We start from the raw sequence: 20,178 nt of genomic DNA, 5'->3' as shown, positions 1-20,178 counted from the left end.
ATCCTAAAAATAAAGCCTTTTTTGGTGGTGGTGAGGTTACTTTTTAGGTTGGGGCAGGGAGGAGGAGGAAGATTTTGTTTTTAATCATTTTATGATAAAATTAGCACATCACAGATTATTTTAAGCAGTGTCATCAGGGAAGACTATGTGTTAAGTGTGTGATGGCTTTTTAATTTTAGTTGAGGGAACAGTAAAATATTAAACCTTTCTTGCAGTGAGAATAGTTGTCACCAGAGTAATTATTAAGAGTGTCTATGCCATTCCCCCCCGCAAAGACAATGGCATAATTTGGGAGTGGCTCAGCCAGTGTGTGGCCTGGGTTTGAAGAAGACCACAACATCAGATAAATTGATTCTGTGTCTTGCCTGACATGGCCTAATCCTCAGTGATGGGCTCGATGTTAAAGTTCACAACAGAAGGTGTTCACTTCTACTTCACTTCCACCCAAACTTTTTGAGATAAATAAGTTATTGTGTCCATTGTACAGATGAGGAAACTTGGATTAATAGAGATGGAGTGAACTTGACAGGATATCCACTAGTAAGTGGCAGGGCTCCACAGGAAGTCAGTTCTCCAGACTTGCAAGTTCTTTTCACTATACTGCACAACCAGGAACACGTGCCCTGTTGTGCTGTTGTGTTTACGGCAAGCCTTGATTTTATTATAAGAACTCTTAGTAAATGTTTATAGGTAGATTTCTCTAATTTTTGACTTTGGGGCTCCCTAGGAAAGCAATGATTTGCAAAATGGATTTCAGAGTTTTTTGGTGTTCTCCACCCAGCAAAAGTAAACCAAGTGTATTAGCTTCTTTATCACATTAAATCCCAAATGTTAGGAAGTTTTCTTTCTCTTTACTCTTTTATTAGACACTTCTTTCCATACCCTTGCCACCTCAGGTTTAGAGTCATTTAGCATTTATTGTCTGCTGTGCTGTAGGCAGTATTTATGATATGTATGTTTATATACTTTATGTCACCTAATTCTCACAAGTCATCCTTTAAGTGTTTTTATCCCCGTTTTATTGAGGAAAAACAGAGACCCAGAGAGGTCAAGTAATTTGCTCAGGGTCTCTCATAGCTCATAAACACAAAAGCAGGAGTTGAAGCTAGGACTTCTGGCTCTTAAATCCAGCGTCTACTAAGCTCTGCAACTGTGTATTTTCAGTAAACTTCTGAGTCTGAAATTGGAGCATGGGCTAGAGAAAGGGGGGAGAGCTAAGTGAAGTGGTTTTCCTATCATCTGTTCAAAGTAGCCATTTTGTTTTTATATATTTACTAATGTAAGGAGGGAAATTATCTTTGAAGTAAATCAGAAACTGGTGAGTAAGTCCTCTTTAGGGGGAAAAAAACAACACAAAAACCCTACTTAATGGAAGCAGCAACTAACAGAGCAAATACATTCTGAATGTATTTCATTCAGCAACTACCTTCTGAATGTCCACTAAGGGAATATATATATTTGGTCTTTTTCAGTCTAATTCCAAGCTGAAGTTGGTGCGCAGCCTGGCAGTGTGTGAGGAGTCCTCTGCCCCATTTGCTGATGGACCACTAGAAACCCAGGTGGGTCCTTTATAAGAGTAGTCTGACTTTTGAGTTTGGCGGTTGTTTGGTAAACGGTAGTATAACAGCCACAGCACCAACATTAAGCTTGGAAATCAGGGTAGAAGGAACTTCAAAACAAGTGGTTGCAGTAAAGCAGGGCATGGGTGAAAGCATGAAGTATAGGTCTTGGACCTAGACACCTATACACCTGGACCACCCAGGATGATGCAGAAGAGGAGATCCCAGGGCTGAATCTTGTTTTCCCACCCACACTCTTCCTCTGGCGGTCAGAACCATCTCCATCCAATTCCTGTGCCAAGAACAGCCAGTGTAACTTGAGCGCTCCATATAGTGGTTGTGATTGTTGGCAGAGAAAGCTTGACCTTCTACCCTTTTCGTAGAACAAAAGCTTAAACTATTTAATTAACAAAATACTCTCTGGGGCGCCTGGGTGGCACAGCGGTTAGGCGTCTGCCTTCGGCTCAGGGCGTGATCCCGGCGTTGTGGGATCGAGCCCCACATCAGGCTCCTCCGCAATGAGCCTGCTTCTTCCTCTCCCACTCCCCCTGCTTGTGTTCCCTCTCTCGCTGGCTGTCTCTATCTCTGTCAAATAAATAAATAAAAATCTTAAAAAAAAAAAAAACAAAAACAAAACAAAATACTCTCTGTAAGAGAATGCTGCCTGCCACCCAAGATTTCCCTTCTTTACGATTTCAAGGGAGAGTAAAATCCTGTGGGAGAATTAAAATCCTTTTTCCTCTTTGATTGTGTTCCTCTTTCCCCTTATCCAAGGATATAATTCAGTTGCACATCAGCTGCCCCTCTGACAAGGAGGAAGAAAAATCCACAAAGGATGTCTCTGAAAAAGAAGACAAGGACAAAAACAAAGAAAAGGTCCCAAGGAAGATGCTTTCTAGAGGTGAGAACTTTCCCCGCCTCTCGTGTGTCCTAGGGTGTGGCTCTGCAGTGCCCTTTCCTTCCATCTTAGAACCTGGCCCCCGCTGACCTTACAGCTCAACAGTTCCTAGTGTTCTGCTGACTTGATGGTTGCTTGGGGAGGTGCCTAACTAGGTTACTTTCTTTGCTGCTTCAGCTAACCCTGCCTTAGGGGCTCACATGCTGCAAAGAACTACTCTGTTAACATTGGCACTACCTATAAGAGGACATTGTAGTTAATTCTGATTTTATTTCTGCTCTGGAATAAGAAGTGACATGAATCACCACCAGTAGAAGATCCTCCATATACCATTTATATTTTGGTTTTGGGATGCTTGGAGTGATTTTTTAAAAATCAGATTTGCATCTAATTACTAAGCTCTCTTTGGTTTTAAACTCTTGGGCTGGTAACAAAAAGACCTGGTCCATAAAAATTATAGTCGAGAGGAAAAAGGCAACCTTGGGATTAAGATTTTATAAATAAATAATAAATAATCAACATTTGAACCTGTTTGCTGAGATTCTGGAAAATTCAGCTCTGACTGCTCTTACCTGGAGTTTATTTTCCTTAATTTGAATAAAATCTGCTTTGTCTTGGTCAGGACATTCAGCAAATACTTAATTGTGGTAAAAGTAGCTTCTCAGTGTAATACTGATGCAGTACTGTGACCCAGACTCTACCCTCCATCATTGTCATTGGGAATCTGGCAGGGGAAAGGGGCCTGGCGAATCAAGCATCCTTCTGATTTTTAAGCTAAAACCCCTGAAGTTTGATTGTACTTTGCTGTGATCTCTCCTGATTGGGTTGTGAGCTTCTGCTTGGGATTAGATTTCACGCAAGGCAGTTTCATTTATTTTAAATTTCTTTTGTTATGGTGGTTCTAGACTCCAGCCAAGAATATACAGACTCCACTGGAATAGACCTACATGAATTTCTTGTAAATACACTGAAAAAGAACCCAAGGTAAAAACATTATTTGATGGAAGGGGGGGGGATAGTAGGGCCCAGCAGGATACCTAAAAGGCCAAGTAGCTTCTCAGGAGTTTTCCATTATTCAAATCTATGATGCCCACCCCCCGCCACCATTTCCCTTTAGTGTAGTTTTATATTCTGTGAGGGATTCAGAGTACCCTCGTGTTGAGGTGTCTGCTTTCAGAAGAGCTGAGAAAAATCTGTGGAAGGAGAATGCAGAGACAAAGAAATATGAAGTCTTGGGAGTACCATTTAAAAGCAGAAGGAAAAATCATTGATATATATGTAAGCTAAATCATAATTGTTTTAAAATTGTATAAATAATCAGATGGAGTGTAGACTACTGATTAGATTTATTATAAGTATAAAGTATGTGTTTAAATGGATATGGCTGCCAACAGAATTCGGTTTCTGATGAGGAAAACAAAGTACATAATTAGGAGGATCTGCAAAATGTATACTTGATTTTATTTCTTTTTTAAACTAATGTAAGACAGGCCAGTGAGGCTGAGCAGCCCCTGTGTTTTGTCCACTATTGGGGTTTGGACCTACACGCCCCTTCAGCTTCTGTAGTGTGCAGGTTTCAATGCTTTTAATGTCTATGGGAGGGCTGCTTTTTGTTTTGTTTTGTTTTAATCTTTTTTAAACAGGGACAGAATGATGCTGCTAAAATTAGAACAGGAGATTCTGGAATTTATTAATGACAACAAGTAAGTTACTTGAATGAAATACATGTTTAGAGGTGGGAGGGGGCACTGAAAAGAAATTCAGGTACAATTTTAGGATATTCCTCTTACATCTTTCCCTTAAAGTCTGAATTTTGAAGTAATTACTCACTGGGAACCAAAAGGAGTTGAGGAGAAATCATCAAAATGTATTAAAAAGTGTATGTGTGAAAACCAAGTGAGGTTTTTGGTATTGCGTAGACTTGAGTTGAAAAGAATTGATATCTTTTCAGCAGCTATCCCTTGTCCCATATTTAGTTATTCATAAATTTCTCCCTTTTTTCTTTGTAGAATATCATCCAGGTGGGGGAGACCTAGAGCTTAAGGAATAGTCTTAAATGAGGGTAGTGGATCAGAGCAACCTACCAAATGGTCTAGATAAAGAAGCTGAGAGAACCTTTGTGGTTCCCATTTGAGTAAGGAGCTATCTTCCTTATAACATGTCTGTTTCGCCTAAGAAATTCTCCACTTTAGACACTTACAAGAAAAGTTACAGTTGGCTGTTATTGCTGTTGTTTGTCCTTATTTCACTTTTTCCCCTGGTTTCCCTTCAGTAACCAGTTCAAGAAGTTCCCTCAGATGACCTCATATCACCGGATGCTATTACACCGGGTAGCTGCCTATTTTGGGATGGACCACAATGTTGATCAAACTGGAAAAGCTGTCATCATCAACAAAACCAGTAACACAAGAATGTAAGGGAGGAAACCACAGATTGGGAGACTTCCCTGGGATAGCCTGTGGGGTAAAGAGGAAGGCGTAGGATCAAGATACCCCTTTCTGGGGAGGAGACAGTGTGGAGGGTTATGTTATCGATTTCTACGCTTCATGAGGACTTGGAGATAGATTCTAGAGGCACTGGTGTTTTGTGAAGACTGGCCCCTGGCCTCTCTTCACCTTTACTGATGGGACAGGTATAACTTTAGAAGAAGACAACTTATATATATGTATAAAGAATAGACCCTAAGGATTTCATTTTGACTTTTTAGATGCCTGACTCCAGAAATCCCCTGAGGGGGAATTATGGAATTTAAGAGTGCTGTATTAGGAGGTCTGCTTCCTAACAAGAACATCTCCTTCCTTCTTTCCTTCCTTCCTTCCTTCCTTCCTTCCTTCCTTCCTTCCTTCCTTCCTTCCTTCCTTCCTTCTACATTTCTCTCCCAACCCCAGCCCTGAACAGAGATTCTCAGAACACATAAAGGATGAAAAGAATACAGAATTTCAACAGAGATTCATTCTCAAGAGAGATGATGCCAGTATGGACCGAGATGATAACCAGGTGAAGAATGAAAAGGGGTGGGCCTATACAGAGAGATTGCAGTAAGAGAAACTGGGAGGGGAGAAGAATTTTTGTGGGATAAAGAAAACTCAAAACATCTTAGTATGAAAAAATATATTGAGTTATACTGAGTTGGCTTTGGCTTAATGTTGAGGACTGAGTACACTTGTTGAGCTGAATGCCACCCTCTTAGCCGCAGAGAGACATGGTGCTGAGTTTTGCTGGGTTTTCTCATTTGGCCTAGAACTCCCTGGTTCTGCCACTGACTTCTAACTCTATGTCATTTGGGGACCAAGCAAGGTCCCTCCCTGCTTCAGCCTTGATTCAGCTGATGGCTTCATTCTTTTTTTCTTTAATAGTTAGGAATTTCTTTGGGAACCACCAACAGCTACTTTATCCCACTTCTATCTTATCCTAGCTCAGGGCTAGCCTTGGACTGGCAAAGTTGTGATATAATTTACCCACTTATAAAGAGGTTTCTGATCCATTTCTGCAAACTGCTTATTCTTTTCCCAACTCCTTCCACCAAGGTGAGTGAGTTAATTTGACATTTGATGCTGGGAGTCTCAGGCAGTATCCCCCTTTTAATCCATTCCTGTGGGAATAAGAAGTGAACAGTCTGCCCCATCCCTTCACTCATGGGCCTGGCTGTTGCCCTGACTTCTAGCCTGCCCTTCAGATAGTAAGTTTTTGTTTGGGGATTAGTTTTCCCAGCCACATGCAGGGTTTGGATCCAGCCAGCTTCTGCTTGACCTCCAAAGAAGGTTAGGTGGAGAACCAGGATTAAGGTTTGAAGAACATGGTTGGGTAGAGCCAATATTAGTCTTGCTAATTAATGATGACTGTAATAATATCTTACCTCTAGAGTCAAAACTAGTTTTCTTGGGATGTTGTATGGTCTTGAGACCAGGACTTTTCCTGCTTGCTACTTGAGTATTTGAGGGAGTCCTTTTGAGATAAATGCCATTATCTTTTGTGGACAAACACGCTGGGTCTGATTGAAAACAATGAAACATACAAAACGACAAAATTTTAAAAACAAGCAAGAGCCTTTCCATCCTGATGCCCTTCTCTCCATTTTCCCAACGCCCTTTTTTTGTGTATCAGGAATTATTCAGGCCTAGAGAGACATTGGGGCAGAGTGGAATCTGTCCATATTATGAACTTTTCATCTCTCAGCTTCAGGCTCAATCCATAGTAGGGTAGGCTTTATGCATTTTCCATCTATGATATTAATAATAAATGCAGTAATTGTTATTTCTATTGAGTGTTTCCCCTGAACTAGGCTCCGTTCTAAACGCATTATGTGCATTATCTCTTTCAGTCGTCTCCACAACCCAGTGTAGGTGGGGTTATTACCTCCCCTTTAACTATAAGAAAACTGAGGCTAAGAGGTGTTAAGTTACTTGCCTAAAGTAACATTACTCAGAAGTGGAGAGCTGAGATTCTACCTGACCTCAAAGCCCATTATGCTCTTTCTACTCTGTCACTGGTTCACCAGTGTGAGGGGCACTTGAGGTCCTGTATCTTCTTGGAATGGGATTTATAAATGGACATTTCGTAGGATTTAGGTTCTTAAGGCTAGTGAGAATTAAATCTAGTCACAAGGTGATACTCCTGAAGTTATGCCTGCCTCTGGTGAAGAGCAGAAGATCAGCCTAGAGCAACAGCCTCCTTGGTTGCTTCATCTGAAGCTTTCAGAGCCTCTGGATTGAAGGTCAGAATCTTTGATACCTGATGACCTTCATTTGATGGGCTATCTCCCTCAGAGCATCTTGCCTTCAAGAGCAGTATGGAAAAGGATACTGGGTACACCCTACCCGGGACAGTGCTCACGACTCACAGGCCAAGGGAAGAAAACAATGATGGAGAGTTGGGCGGTAGGCCAGCCAGAGGTGGTCTGCCAAGCTGTCCCTTGTCGCCTGTCGACATTTTTCAGAGAATTTAAGTTTCTTTATCCTGCCTTTTCTTCTTTTCCCTTTCTATCCACTCTCTCTCTCCTCCTTCCACCATACCTTATTTGTCTCTTCCTTTCCCTGTCCATCCTTCTTTCTGTTCTATTCTTCTTTTCTTTCTCTTCCCCTCTTTGTGTTGCTCTGTTCTCTTTATTCTCTGTTTCTGTGATTTCTATCTCTTTCCCTCCCTCCAGTGGCTGTAGTTAAGATAAGAAAAAGTGCTTAAGCTTTTAGGTTAGCTTCACTTGGATTTCATTCCCAAGGCCCTCTTCGCTGAGCTGTGTGTGACTTGGGTCTTCAGGCCATGGCATTAGTGAATAAAGAAGGGATAATATCAGGTGCTAGTTCTGTAAAACTCTTCTCTACATTCAGCTCTGCTAAATACTTGTTTCTTCTCCCTCTCTAGCTTCCTCCCATCCCTTTCTTTCCCTCCAAAGCAATGTTGTTTATTCCCTGGGCTATTCTCTTGATCCTTAGTATCTGATTACTATAAGGAAGCAACCCAATCCTTGTAAATAGTTGTTGTTCTTGACACTCTGGGTGGGGGTGGGGAGATAAAGAGGTTCCAATCATCCAGAAAACCTGATCTCCCAAACTGCATGGTCAGATGTACCCAGTGAAACCTGTCCAACACTGGAAATTTTATTTCTTTTTTTTTTTTCCATTTTTTTGATGGCAACTATAAACTCTCCCGGTTTCTCTTCCTTGCTGGTGTGCAGTGAGCTTGCAGTACGAGGAGAACTTAACTAGCTTAATTCTGCTCATCGATCTAGATCAGAGTTCCATTACAGGATGGAAGGAGGAGCAAGTCAATAGAAGAGAGAGAGGAGGAATATCAAAGGGTCCGAGAGAGAATATTTGCCCGAGAGGTAAGTGTAGCTTCTGAGAGTTGTCAGCCCATAGCTTTTAGCTCTTAATCTTTGGAACTGTGATTGGAATGAACCCTCCATAAATGTTTTGTTGTTGTCTTTTTTTTTTAACCAACATCAGCCAGCCCCAGTTTGGTCTCTCAAATTAAATGTGGCTTACTGGGAAGCTGAAGATTTTTATTTGTATTATTTTTAATACATTTTGCTGTATAGCATACAAAGAGAACAAATGGAATGGCTGAATTTGGTAGATATGATTAGACTGAAAATAGAAATGGTTTTGGCAGGGCTTATGGAAGGGCCCTGATTCTTGCCTGTCAATCCCTTTTCCCGCTTACCCTCTTTCACTTCCACTATCCATTTTAGGCATCTTTGCTTCTAAGTGGAAGACTTAGTGTCCACATAGCCTATACACATCCATCTTGTTTGGCCAGCCTCGTTTTTAGGATAGGTTGGTGGTTGTTAGAGCACAGATCTGGCATCCATTCTCTGAGCTCCACATTCCACATGCACAGAGGGTACCACTTACTATTCCCTCCAGTCTCTATCCGAACAGGAAGTCTCTTTCTTCCTGTATTTCGTACCTTGCTTCTTAGAATAGGATGGACTCTGTGGCCCAAAAGGCAACATGATCGTTTTAGGCAACTTTATTCTTAAGAATCATGGGCCAAATTAAATATACTTGGTACCCCTGTATTTGGTGGCCTTTGCCTACAAGACTAAAGAGCAGTATAGCAGAAATTCAGGAAAGGCTGTAGATAAGCAAGAAAGGAACAGATCTCCGGGAAAATGTAGGATCCGGATAGCAGCACTATCTTACAGTCAAATTAGCAAACAAAGGAGAAGGAGCCAGCCTCCCTTTGTAGCCAAAAGATGGCCAGTTCTAATCATTATACTTTGATGAACACTACTCTCCTCTCATTTCCCCACTCTCCCCTCCGTCAGCAAGACAAAAAAATACATTTATCTTTCCATCATCACCTAGCTCAGAAAAATATTATCTCTGACTTCAAGAAATCTGAACTCCTCTATGAACTTGTTCCATTGTCTCAGGAGACCCAGGTGTTCCAAGGATCCTCACTGGGAACAGATACACAACAAACCTCCTGGCCCAAAGTCCAAGGAGAAGGAACCATCTTACCTTCTGTTATATAGACTTCGATTCTGAGTCAGAAAAAAATCTGTCCTCCAAATTATCCACCCATAGCCCAAAGAGGGTTCTCTGTCTTTACCTGCAAACCAGTTGGGTGGAATGAGAGGAGAGAGGTCACTTGTACATGGCTGTGGCCGGCGATGACCTAAAGTTGTGGACAGAGCAGGTTGGTGGATGATAATAACAAGCATTTATATACTGCTTACTATCTTTCAGACACTGTTCTTAGCATTTTTGCATAAATTAATTTATTTAATCCTCACACTAGGTCTATGAGGTAGGTTGCATTATTTTCCTCATTTTATAAATGAGGGACTAAGGCATAGAAAGGTTAAGTAATCTTAGTTCACACCTCTAGTTAGTGAAAGGGTTGATACATAAACTCAAGCAAAACAGTCTGGCTCCAGAGACCATGCTCTTGACCCCTAAAGTAAACCACCTCTCCATAGCTTGCTGTGCTCTGGGCTCTTTAGATTAGGAAGTACCAGTGACATCATAGCATAGCTATCTGTGATGTGCTGCTCTGTTTCACAGACACATGGTAAATGACTGTCCCACCATGCCAGCCATTAGCAAAGCCATGGGTACTCTGGAAGCACAAGTAACTGTTGATAAGGTATTGGGGCTGATTAGGAACAACGCTGGAGCATATCTGTGTACAGCTACAACAAAGTCACAGTTAGCTCTTCTCTCCTTTTTTCTCCTGGTTTCTAGTCTCTCAAGCCTCTACTAATATATGTATTCTTTGTTAAATCCTTGCGGATTTACCACTTTTCATTTCAGCACTTCCTAACTCTTGCTGTGTTAGAGGCATCAGGAATCTCAGAAGGTCTAGACAAGGAAAAATGGCCAAAGCCCACCAAAATCCAGAGATCGCAATGTGGAGAGGAACCTGGCCAGTCAGAGGGAGCTGATGAAGGGTGGAGCTGTAGGTTGGGGCGGACGGGAGGAAGAGGCAGGCCAACAAGAAAGGGAAGTGGCAAGAAGGGTGTTTGGATGGAAATGCTGCCCCCGCAGCCTTCTCTGGAGCCTGAGCTGCCCCGCGTTGGCTCTGCTCCGTGTGGAGCCCACTCTGCTCAGCTCCTGGACACTCTTGGGTGCCTTTTTCTAAGGCTTGGGAGTGCATCGTAATGCTCACTTCACTCAGCTCAGTGGCTTTGTCAGGAAATGGTCCCCCCAAAGGAATGTTTCGGGCTTTTAATTCTTTCATTTTTTCTAGGCTCTGAAAAGTACCTGCTTCCCCAATTTCTTACTCTCCTTGCTCAGCTCAGGTCAGAATGTCTTTCATTTTGGCCAGTGTGAAGGATAGAAATGGAATAGTCAGGATGACTTCCAAAAAAACTAAATTTCTTTCTCTTGTCTCCCTTTGCCCTTCCCTTGATCATACTCTGTAGTACCAAGCACACCAATTACTATGCTCAGCTTACCTCTAGAGAGAATAAATTTAGAACTAAAAAGGAAATAATAGGTTAAAACTTTCCTCTTCCTCCTTTCCATACTCCCACCTTTATCAGCGTCTCTTTTTAAACACTCTGTGGGAAGGCTAAAAACACTGAATGCTCTTTTCCACTAAAGGTGAGAGGTCAGATTGGGTGTGTGGGTGTGGGTCATCCTGTCCCTGCTCCCTCTCTCCCTGTTGGGGGGTGAGCTTGGTTTGAGGACCTTGGGTATTCATAGCATCACGGACACCCTTTTCGGTTATGCCATGCTGTTTTCTTATAAGTTATTTTCCGTTTTCTCCCCTTCACCTAGACTGGCCAGAACGGATATCTAAATGACATCAGGTTAGTACCACTTAGCATGTTCCCTGCTTCTCATTGAGCTTTGTCAGTGAGGTTAATATAATCCTGTAATGATGCTTTTCTTTGATGTTAACCAACAGACTCTCCAAGGAAGCCTTTCCTTCTAGCTCTCACAAGAGAAGGCAGATGTTTAGGTATCTCTGTGTGATCTGTATCTCTCCTTGTTTTTGTTTTTGTTTTTTTAATTTTATTTTGTTTTGCTGTAATCTTTTCAGCGGAGTGAGTTTGCTCCATGCATGGCTGCTTGTGGAATAATTCAACTTGTGGTTTTTGCAACATTGGATATTTTTCCCCATTAAAAAAGAAATGGCTCCTGCTCAATGACTTTATTTTTGTTGTTGCTGATTTCATTTTAAGTCGTGGATAGGTGGTAAAGGGGACCAGATAGGTGTGTCTGGGATAGGTACTGCTCCTTTCCAGAAGTTTGCTGGAATTGGGCATTCGGGGAGGATTTCAGCATGTATTTATATTAAGGTAAAAGAATGGGTATCTTCTGGCTCCCTTTTCTGAATCTGTGAAAGCTGTGAAGAGCTTATCCCTGACCCAGCGTAGGGGATGTTTTATATCTTTAAGAAAGAATAGTATGCACACACACATATAAAAACACAAACATCTGTGTCTATGTAGTTTTGTCTTTGGGACCATATAATCTGTAAGATGGCCTGAGAAAAAGACTTGTCTGCCTTAGCATGGACATAGAACACGCCTTTTTTTTAATGACTGTCCATGACTTGCTGTTAACATCGGTGAAAGCTGCTATAGTAATTTCTTCGGGCCTTATATGCCCCATGTTCCACAAAGCAGTCATGAGACTCTCCCTTTCATTTGATTTTCTCAGTGCCCCTCAGAGGATTACACAAGGCGGTGGTGAGGGAAGCGCTTCATTAGGACCCTGTCTGGCACCAACTCATTTTAAGTACATTCCTCCCATTTTACCAATAGAAAAACTTGGAGTAGAGAAAACCTGAGTGTTCAATACTAGGATTCAGGCCCAACCCTTTCCAAAGGGCTTATCTCTTGTTGAATCCTAAGCTTGATAGGAACTAATTAACTCAGATTAGTTAGAGCTTTCATTCCCAGTACCTCAGTTGCCCCTTCCACCATGCCCTTTCTAAAGCTAGTCAAACCACGTAGAAATTTGGGTTGCAAGATTTCTCATTCTTGGAATGGGGCATTACCTCCTCTTCCATATCTCTGAACTCTTTTTCCTAGACCATCCCACCCTGAAGTCCATCTGAAAGCCCTTAGGCAGTGAGGGCTCCGGCTTGTTCATGATGGTTGAGATAGAGTTCCCCCTAACAAACAAAAAAAAAAAAAAAAAAAAAAAAGAAGAAGAAAGAAAGAAAAGAAAAGGAAGAAAAAAATCCCTATTCCATATTGTATACTTCAGGATCATAAATCATCCCAGAATCCTGTAATAAACAGTTTTAAACTAACTTCTATGCATATGTTAATGCACAGGGCTTTAGGTTACTAAAGTATACTGTATCTGATCCAGATCTCTCAGCATCCTGATTTGGTAAACTGGTTTACATGTAAGAAAACAAAAGCAGAGAAATTAAGTAGCTAACCCAAGTTGACATGGCTAATAGTGGCAAACCTGGGACTGACTCTCTGGTGTTCTTTCACCATACACCAGACCAGCTTTCTACAAACATCACCCCTTCCTCTCTAAGTAGCGTTCCATTCGGAGCCCTAATTCACATTCGCTGCTGAGAGTGATGCCCTTGTTAGTGCTGTGGAGCACCAAACTACATCAAACTGTGCAGATAACAGCTCCAAGGATATAGTGAGCAGGTGCGACCCTCTCCTATCCAGACCTCCTTTTAAGCTGCTGCTTTCCATGCTAAGTGTTGGTTAAAGATCTAGGTCCGGTACAACGCAGTACCCTCAAGGGGGCAACTTCTTCTATTTGGGGACTAGTCCAGAATTCTAGTGATGAGAAGCTGGTCTTCTCTAACTGCTTTTTACCTTTCTTCCCAAGTGTGTGAAACAAATACTGATACACCACATTCCATTATCCACATTGGCAATAACTGAGGCAACTTCCCAGTTCTTTGAAAGATTCTACTCCATTGACAAATAAGCCATTACTAACATTTACTGTCACTTCTTACACAGGCCTCCCTACCTACTCCCCAGACCCAATAAACTGAACTTTTCACCAGCATAAATCTACTTGTGAAAGCTAAGTCGGCTTTGATCTTACAGGAGTATAAAGTGTAAATGTTCTCTGTCCTGCACCCCCCATCTCTCCAACACACATACATACCCCAGTCCAGTGCTTAGAACTGACTCTGGGAGCTTTCCCTAGTTGCCATATGTTTAGTGAAGTGGAAAGACATGGCTAGAGATTAAGTTTAGTTGTAGAGAAGGAAAACTGATCTCTTATCTGGCCAAGACTCAACTTAGATTCTCTAACTCTTGGGGGTGTAACGTACTAACTGATGTTAGAGCATCAGACTAGCCTACATTTTCAACACTCGGCCTCACTGGGGGGAACTGGATGAGTACAGAAGCACTGCCACTTTGGCTCAAGCTTCCCAGGGTTTTTGGTTTAAAGTTGACTCATCCTCTGTTTACCTCTGGTAGAAAGACAAAGTAAATGGCAGAATTGTCCTGATAGATAGTGCTGTGTTTGATTTAGGTGTAAAAGTCCATTAGGACTTGTCTTGTAAAATTCAGGTTCTAATATCTAATGAGCAGCTTCATCCATTGCCACTACTCTATGCCCTGCCCCAGAAACAGACACATCTTTATTGAGTCCTCTCAGTAGACTTCCCTTTGGCCATTGAGTCAGAGCTCTTGGCTCTCACTTCAGGTCTGGTTCTGTTCCTGGAGAGTCCCTGATTTACATTTCGTTCTTTGTTTCCCATTCCACTTTTGACATTCCCAAGAGAAAGGGATAAGGTTTTAGGGAGACAGGAATATTTTTCAGTTCTCTTAATTATTGAAAGAGAAGCACTGAGGTTATATTGGGATTCGGAGAAGAATTAGTTTATCCCTAACCAGCTGTGCTGGTTTGTTTTTAGCCCACCGTCATTGGCTTGACTAAAAAAAATAGTGACCCTAGCTTTTATTTTGCCTATTTTCCCTACAGTAACCTTTGGAGCAGATATTATCTGATAAAGAAAGGAATTTTCTTTAATATTACCCTCATAAGAAAACTACCTTTCTTTATTAGAATAACTCCGAGCCTAGTATCTTTGAAGCTAAGGGGATGGGGATGGGGTTTTCTATTTGCTTTAGGTGGGATGGTGGTGAAAAGGAGGGAGCCCAAGCTACTATGATTTTTGCTCACCTGCATCCCAGTATATATACCAATATCTTTGTAATTGTTGTCATTTAGTTTCTTTAGGTCAGTAGTTGTTGGGGGTGGGAGATATGAAAGGAAAATTCCTGGTTCTTGCTTATTGATTAAGAAGCAGTAAGGGCTCAATAAGGCTTAGGGTTTTAGGTCAACCCCATCCATCTTAAGTACAATTGTTTATAAGCACAGGCAGTAATTATAGCATCAGGATAACCCTGATGTTTCCAGAGCAAAATAAGAGAGAAGTCCCTTTTCTCAATAGCCTTGTGCTTTGCCTAGGGCAATAGGGTTGTTAATGTGACAGCAACTAGGCACAGCCAGCCCCCTGCTCCTTGCCATCCTGGGTCCCAAGAGCATATTTGCTTGATCGTGTTGAAGACCGAAGCCCTTAGAGACCCTTGAACCAGTTGTTCCCAGATACCAATGCAGAATTTCCAGACAGGTCGGGTCAGTTTCAGACTGTCAGACTGAGTTTTCCAGGGTGCCCCGTTAATCTCTACTCCTCTTCCCAACTCTGGAAAAGTGGTGCCTCTGCTGGCTTTGACATGTGTTATGTGGAAGACCTGTTATATTTATCCATGTCTTGGCTACCCCTGCCTTCTAGCAATAGTAACTTCTAGGAGTCCTTTTGTTTTAAGAACTCCTAGAAAGAGGTGGTACCCCTCTGCTCCCCACTCACTCCTGCATGTGTGGGATCCCTGCGGGGGGCAGGGGAAAAGACCACAGCCAATCTCAGCATCATGTATATGGTTTCCCGTCCACCTCTGGTCTGATGTATTGAATTAGTTGCCAGTGCACTGTCTTCCAGATTTGCCTCTGTGTTCTTTGTTACTGTACTGGATCTTGTTCTGTCCGCTCCCAGCAAGTCTTGGTTGGCCAGCCAACTAACAAGAAATCAGTGTTCATCCTCCTCCCAACCCTCATCCCTTCTTTGTATTGAAAGAATAGAAATGAACTCTCTCCTAGCTCTTCTGCCGAAGTGGTAGGTGGGGGGTGCTCTGACCACTGTGGTCTCTGCAGGGGTAACCGTGAGGGGCTGAGCCGAACCTCAAGCAGCCGCCAGAGCAGCACAGACAGCGAACTCAAATCCCTGGAGCCACGGCCTTGGAGCAGCACAGACTCTGACGGCTCTGTCCGGAGCATGCGGCCCCCTGTCACCAAAGCCAGCAGCTTCAGTGGAATCTCTATCCTCACCCGAGGGGACAGCATCGGGAGCAGTAAAGGTGGCAGTGCAGGAAGGATCTCCAGGCCAGGTACTACAGCTGCTGTCCTTCAGTGTCACACTCATCATTCCTTGCTTGTCTTCTGCAGAACATCACTAATGTTTACTTCTAACAAAACGTTGTCCCCGTATAGTGTCCTGAAAAACTAACGAGGAAAAATTTGATTTCTTGGATCCATTGTTCCTTTGAGTCCCCTCTCCGATTTTCTTTCAAACCTTCTTCCCTAAGTGGAAACAAACAAACAAAAGATTGGGATTCGATTATTTTATCTTATTTCCGACCAAAGTTAGGCATCCCTATCGGCCCAAGTTCAAGTTCTATACTAACACGAGAATGATACAGCTTTTATTCCATGATCTCTGAGATTATAGAGGGTTGGTAGAGCAGGAGAAACCCTTGGAGTTCAGCTGTTGATAATCAGTTGGTAGCAACCGATAAGCCAGAGCTGCAGGAAGTGCTGTGGCTGATCGTCTGGAGCCCAGTCACTGAGAAGGAGCCTGTGTCCCACATGCCAGCCCTGTGACCATGCTTCAGCTCTCCCGATGTGGGGTGGGTCACCTTCTCCATCTATTCCTGTTGCTCTCTTAGCAGGGGGTATTTAGCGCTTTATACCCAGTGCACCTCTGTCTCACCCTCCTCCCGCGTCTAAAGAGTTCTTGCTTTTCATCCCAGAAGTTCTGTAGGTCTTGTCCTCAGAAGACCCCAGTAGTCGTGAAGATTTTGCCTCTGTTAGGTCTCTGCTGCCCTTCTCTGTTACCTCCTCTCAAACCCCACTGCCTCTGCCTTTATCCGGGCCTTTGTCTTCTTTTATTTCATTATGACAGTAGCCCCCAAGCTGGTTTCCCTGCTCCATCCTCAGCCCTTTTTAGAGCCAGTTTATCAATCCAAAACATAGATCTAATCGTGTCAGTCCTCTCTTTAAAAAATTGTTCATGTTTCTGCATTCCCTGCATAACAAAATCCAAATGACTTAGTGCAGCATTTTTCCTGACCCCAGTTTGCCACTTCGGTCTTACTTCCAGATATCCTTCTTCCTCTTGAGCTCCAGCCATTGGTTGAATGTGGTATTAGCTTCATCCCCTTTTGGTCTGACAAGCCTTCTCTTTGCCTTTCAAATCCATTTCTCCTCCCACTTCCTCTTTAAGTGAGTTACTGCTTCCTCAACCTTGCTGCCATACAACTTTGTCCATATCACTGATGACTCCCTTATCCTTATCAGATTGTAATTGTTGTGTGCGTGTCCACCTCCTGTTGGAAGGTCCTGTGCTGCTTGAGGGCAAGGACTGTGTTCTCTTCACCTTCGTGTTCTCAGTTCGTTATACAATGCCTGGCACGTAGCAGATAGTCAGTAAGAGTATTTTATGGGAATGTATGCATGGCTTGGAGAGGCTGGAAATGGGGAGAATAGTTGGGTGACAGTTGTGCTTATGTGTGTGCACAGGCAAGTGTTTGGAGAGGCAAGGTTGCCTTCTCAGCAACTTTTATGAAATGCTGTAAGTTGAGAAGAAATCCGAGAGAAGATAGGTCTCTTAAGGGACTAGGAATCTGCACCTTCCCAGGAAGCAAACATTCATGTTTTCAGGTGTCTGGTCGTGACAGACAGATTCTAGGCCCTTCAGGAGAGGTGCCTTGGCAGCCTCACATTTCATTCAGTTCTGAAATCCAGCCATCAACGGGCAAGGTATTCACTGTCCCTGGAGAGGAGAAACCTGCTAAGATGAGGACTCCCGTCAGCAAGGCAGCTGAAATGCGTCTGTGCTCATGCGTGCATCTTCCCGAGACAGTGGGGGAATGGACAGAAGGGAAGTGAGGAGAAGCAGCAGGGAAGGAGTAGAACCCCGCATCTCCAAGGGTGGCGTGATCATGCTGGTGCTTACAACTCTTGGTGGGTCTCCTCTTTGCCTTAGGTATGGCACTAGGTGCCCAAGAAGTGTGCAACCAGGTCACCTCATCCCAGTCTGTCCGGGGCCTTCTCCCTTGTACTGCCCAACAGCAGCCACAGCAGCCGCAGCAGCCGCAACTTCCTGCTCTCCCACCCACGCCTCAGCAACAGCCACCCTTGAATAATCACATGATCTCACAGGTGAGTCACCACTCGGTGCCAGCACCCCCTCCGCTCCGATTCAAGCGCGCTCTGGAAGCACAGTCATGTCTGTTGTGCTGTGGGTGGCAGGAAAGATCTGTTGGAGACCTGCCACTCCTTCTCCGTTTCTTGTTTGTTAGTTGTGGGGAGAGAGGAGTAAGGGCGAGGGTTTGGCCAAAGTGCTCCTAGAGTCAGTCTGGGAGCTTTTTGCTTTCTGTTTCTTCCTCTTCTTAGAACTGCCAGTGGAATCTTTTACCCCATTCCACATTTCTGCTGTGCCGCATCTCCCTCTATGTCCTGTGTAATTCACAAGGCGATTTTGTTCACTGTGTCCATATATGGAGCTTGAAGAGATCACAGCTCCCACCATAACTGACTGAATGTGTTCATGTGACTGTGGAGCCATAAACACATATTTAGGAGTTGGTGTTTGAGGAAAGGAAATATATTCAAAACCTCTGTCATACATATGCCATAAGGCACAAAACCCCCCAGAGTTGTCTTTGTTTCCCGTGCCATGAAAGAACTCTCTCCTTCTGTTGCTGAACTGATAGAGGCTGATACCAAGTAGGGTTTGGGTGAAGTTTTGTTTCTGTGGCGGTCACGCAAGTCATCAGCATCAGAATCAGTCCGTATTCTAAACTGGAACGTTAGCGTTCTAGGTTTAAGTCTCCTTAATACTCTGAGGAGAGCTGCGCTGAGGTCTTCCCTTACTTTTTTTTTCCGTGAGTAGAGCTGCCCATGAGTGGAGCCCGCCCTCTGTCCTGGAGTATCTCTGGTGGTGCTCCCTGCTGGTCGGAAAGCCCATGTCTGCACTCTGCTGCTGCGGTTTTTCTTATTCAACTCCCAGGCTCCCTCACCTCTATGCTCATTAGTCCAGCTTGGCCTCGGATCTGTCTCTTCCATAGGTAAAACAAGCAAATTGCAGGCACTAGTTTCCCAGGAACTGGAAACTAGACTGTAAAGAGCCTAGGGTGGCCCAGCACTACCCCATTCTGATATTGTGATGATCTGGGACACCCTGCTTTGTGTCTTAATGTAACCCACACGCAAATCATTCCAGGCCTTTATCTTGGCCCCTAAATCAGTTTCTCTGTTTTCCTGACTTTCGTTCTTGTTCTACCACCATCTACCTCATTAAGTCCCATTCTTACCAGTTTACCTCACTCCCTACTGAAGTGTGGCATGTGTGTGTGCTTTCCCTGATGGGTCTGCATTCTGACCTTTAAGTGGGTACGCCTCTCTCTCTCGCTGTCTCCTCCTGTGTTTCTGTGCGTGCCTCACTTGTCTAAGGTCCCCATATTTGTTTGCATTTTCTAAAATGTGTGTATTTTAATACAGTCTTGCTCCCTTTTCTCCTTCTTGGTCTTTATCTGTCTCCTCCTTCCATCCATATCTAGAAACAGACAAGAGTGGGAGGAGAATAAAGAGATAACAAGAATAACCTTTTGGGGCTGAAAGAATTTTAGAGTATCTAGGTGACTGGCCCTAAATCCCAAACTTCTCATTCTGGCCCTGCTTCTGGATCATGAGGGTCAGTGGGTCAGTCATGTGTAGTGACTGATCTCCTGCAGGGTGTCCAGTACTAGGTTAGGACCTATAGATTGGAGACAGGGGAGCATTATTCGTTACAGAGATTCTGTTCCCTCAGAAATTTGTAGCAAGGGGCATTTGCACAAGCCTGGGGACAGTGCTGGCTAAACTGTGCTAAACTTTCCCTTCTTGGAAGACTTCTGCTGTCAGAGCAGACCTCCCTATCATGTGTCAGTAGAGCACATGAAACCAACAGGTGAGGCTGAGGATTAAAGGACCAGTGGCTACCTTTTGCCCTATTTACCTAAGGTGGCATGGACCTCTTGAGGAGAGCCCTCTGGGAGTCCAGTCAGGCAGCCAGGAGCCAGTGATCTAACCCAGCATTCACCAGCAGGTGGCAGTCATATCCCTCGGGGCCAGTCTTTGGCTTCCCCTTGGTTTTTCAGACGTTCCCTAGCCCTGGAGTTTGAGATTCTCTGAGAACTGTAACTGAGGAGAATGGTGGAAGAATTTAAAAATAGGGGCGCCTGGGTGGCACAGCGGTTGGGCGTCTGCCTTCGGCTTAGGGCGTGATCCCGGCATTATGGGATCGAGCCCCACATCAGGCTCCTCCGCTATGAGCCTGCTTCTTCCTCTCCCGCTCCCCCTGCTTGTGTTCCCTCTCTCGCTGGCTGTCTCTGTCTCTGTCAAATAAATAAATAAAATCTTTTAAAATAAAATAAAATAAAATAAAAATAAAAATAAAAAAATAAAAATAGCACTGAGACACCTACCTTTACCACTACCCTTCCTCAGT

General features: G+C 43.5%; 1 protein-coding gene across 14 annotated transcripts in view; it reads left to right on the top strand.

The window, feature by feature from the left end:
• R3HDM2 (R3H domain containing 2) overlaps positions 1-20,178 on the top strand; it is a 155,663-nt gene that overhangs the window by 118,598 nt on the left and 16,887 nt on the right. For 5 of the 14 annotated variants that reach the window (XM_040637165.1, XM_008683905.2, XM_040637164.1 and 2 more), the window contains 11 exons: positions 1,473-1,559; positions 2,334-2,460; positions 3,363-3,441; positions 4,101-4,160; positions 4,730-4,870; positions 5,346-5,454; positions 8,183-8,278; positions 11,184-11,215; positions 11,314-11,367; positions 15,564-15,796; positions 17,674-17,849. In XM_040637165.1, coding sequence (XP_040493099.1) covers positions 1,473-1,559; positions 2,334-2,460; positions 3,363-3,441; positions 4,101-4,160; positions 4,730-4,870; positions 5,346-5,454; positions 8,183-8,278; positions 11,184-11,215; positions 11,314-11,367; positions 15,564-15,796; positions 17,674-17,849 — 1,194 coding nt within the window. The remainder of the gene's footprint in view (positions 1-1,472; positions 1,560-2,333; positions 2,461-3,362; positions 3,442-4,100; positions 4,161-4,729; positions 4,871-5,345; positions 5,455-8,182; positions 8,279-11,183; positions 11,216-11,313; positions 11,368-15,563; positions 15,797-17,673; positions 17,850-20,178) is intronic. The other 9 variants (XM_008683951.2, XM_008683944.2, XM_040637159.1 and 6 more) reach the window with 3 other exon arrangements.

The sequence above is a fragment of the Ursus maritimus genome, unplaced genomic scaffold (genome assembly GCF_017311325.1).
Source record: "Ursus maritimus isolate PB19 unplaced genomic scaffold, ASM1731132v1 scaffold_21, whole genome shotgun sequence".
Classification (NCBI taxonomy): Eukaryota; Metazoa; Chordata; class Mammalia; order Carnivora; family Ursidae; genus Ursus; species Ursus maritimus.
This window is presented reverse-complemented; position numbering and strand designations above follow the sequence as displayed.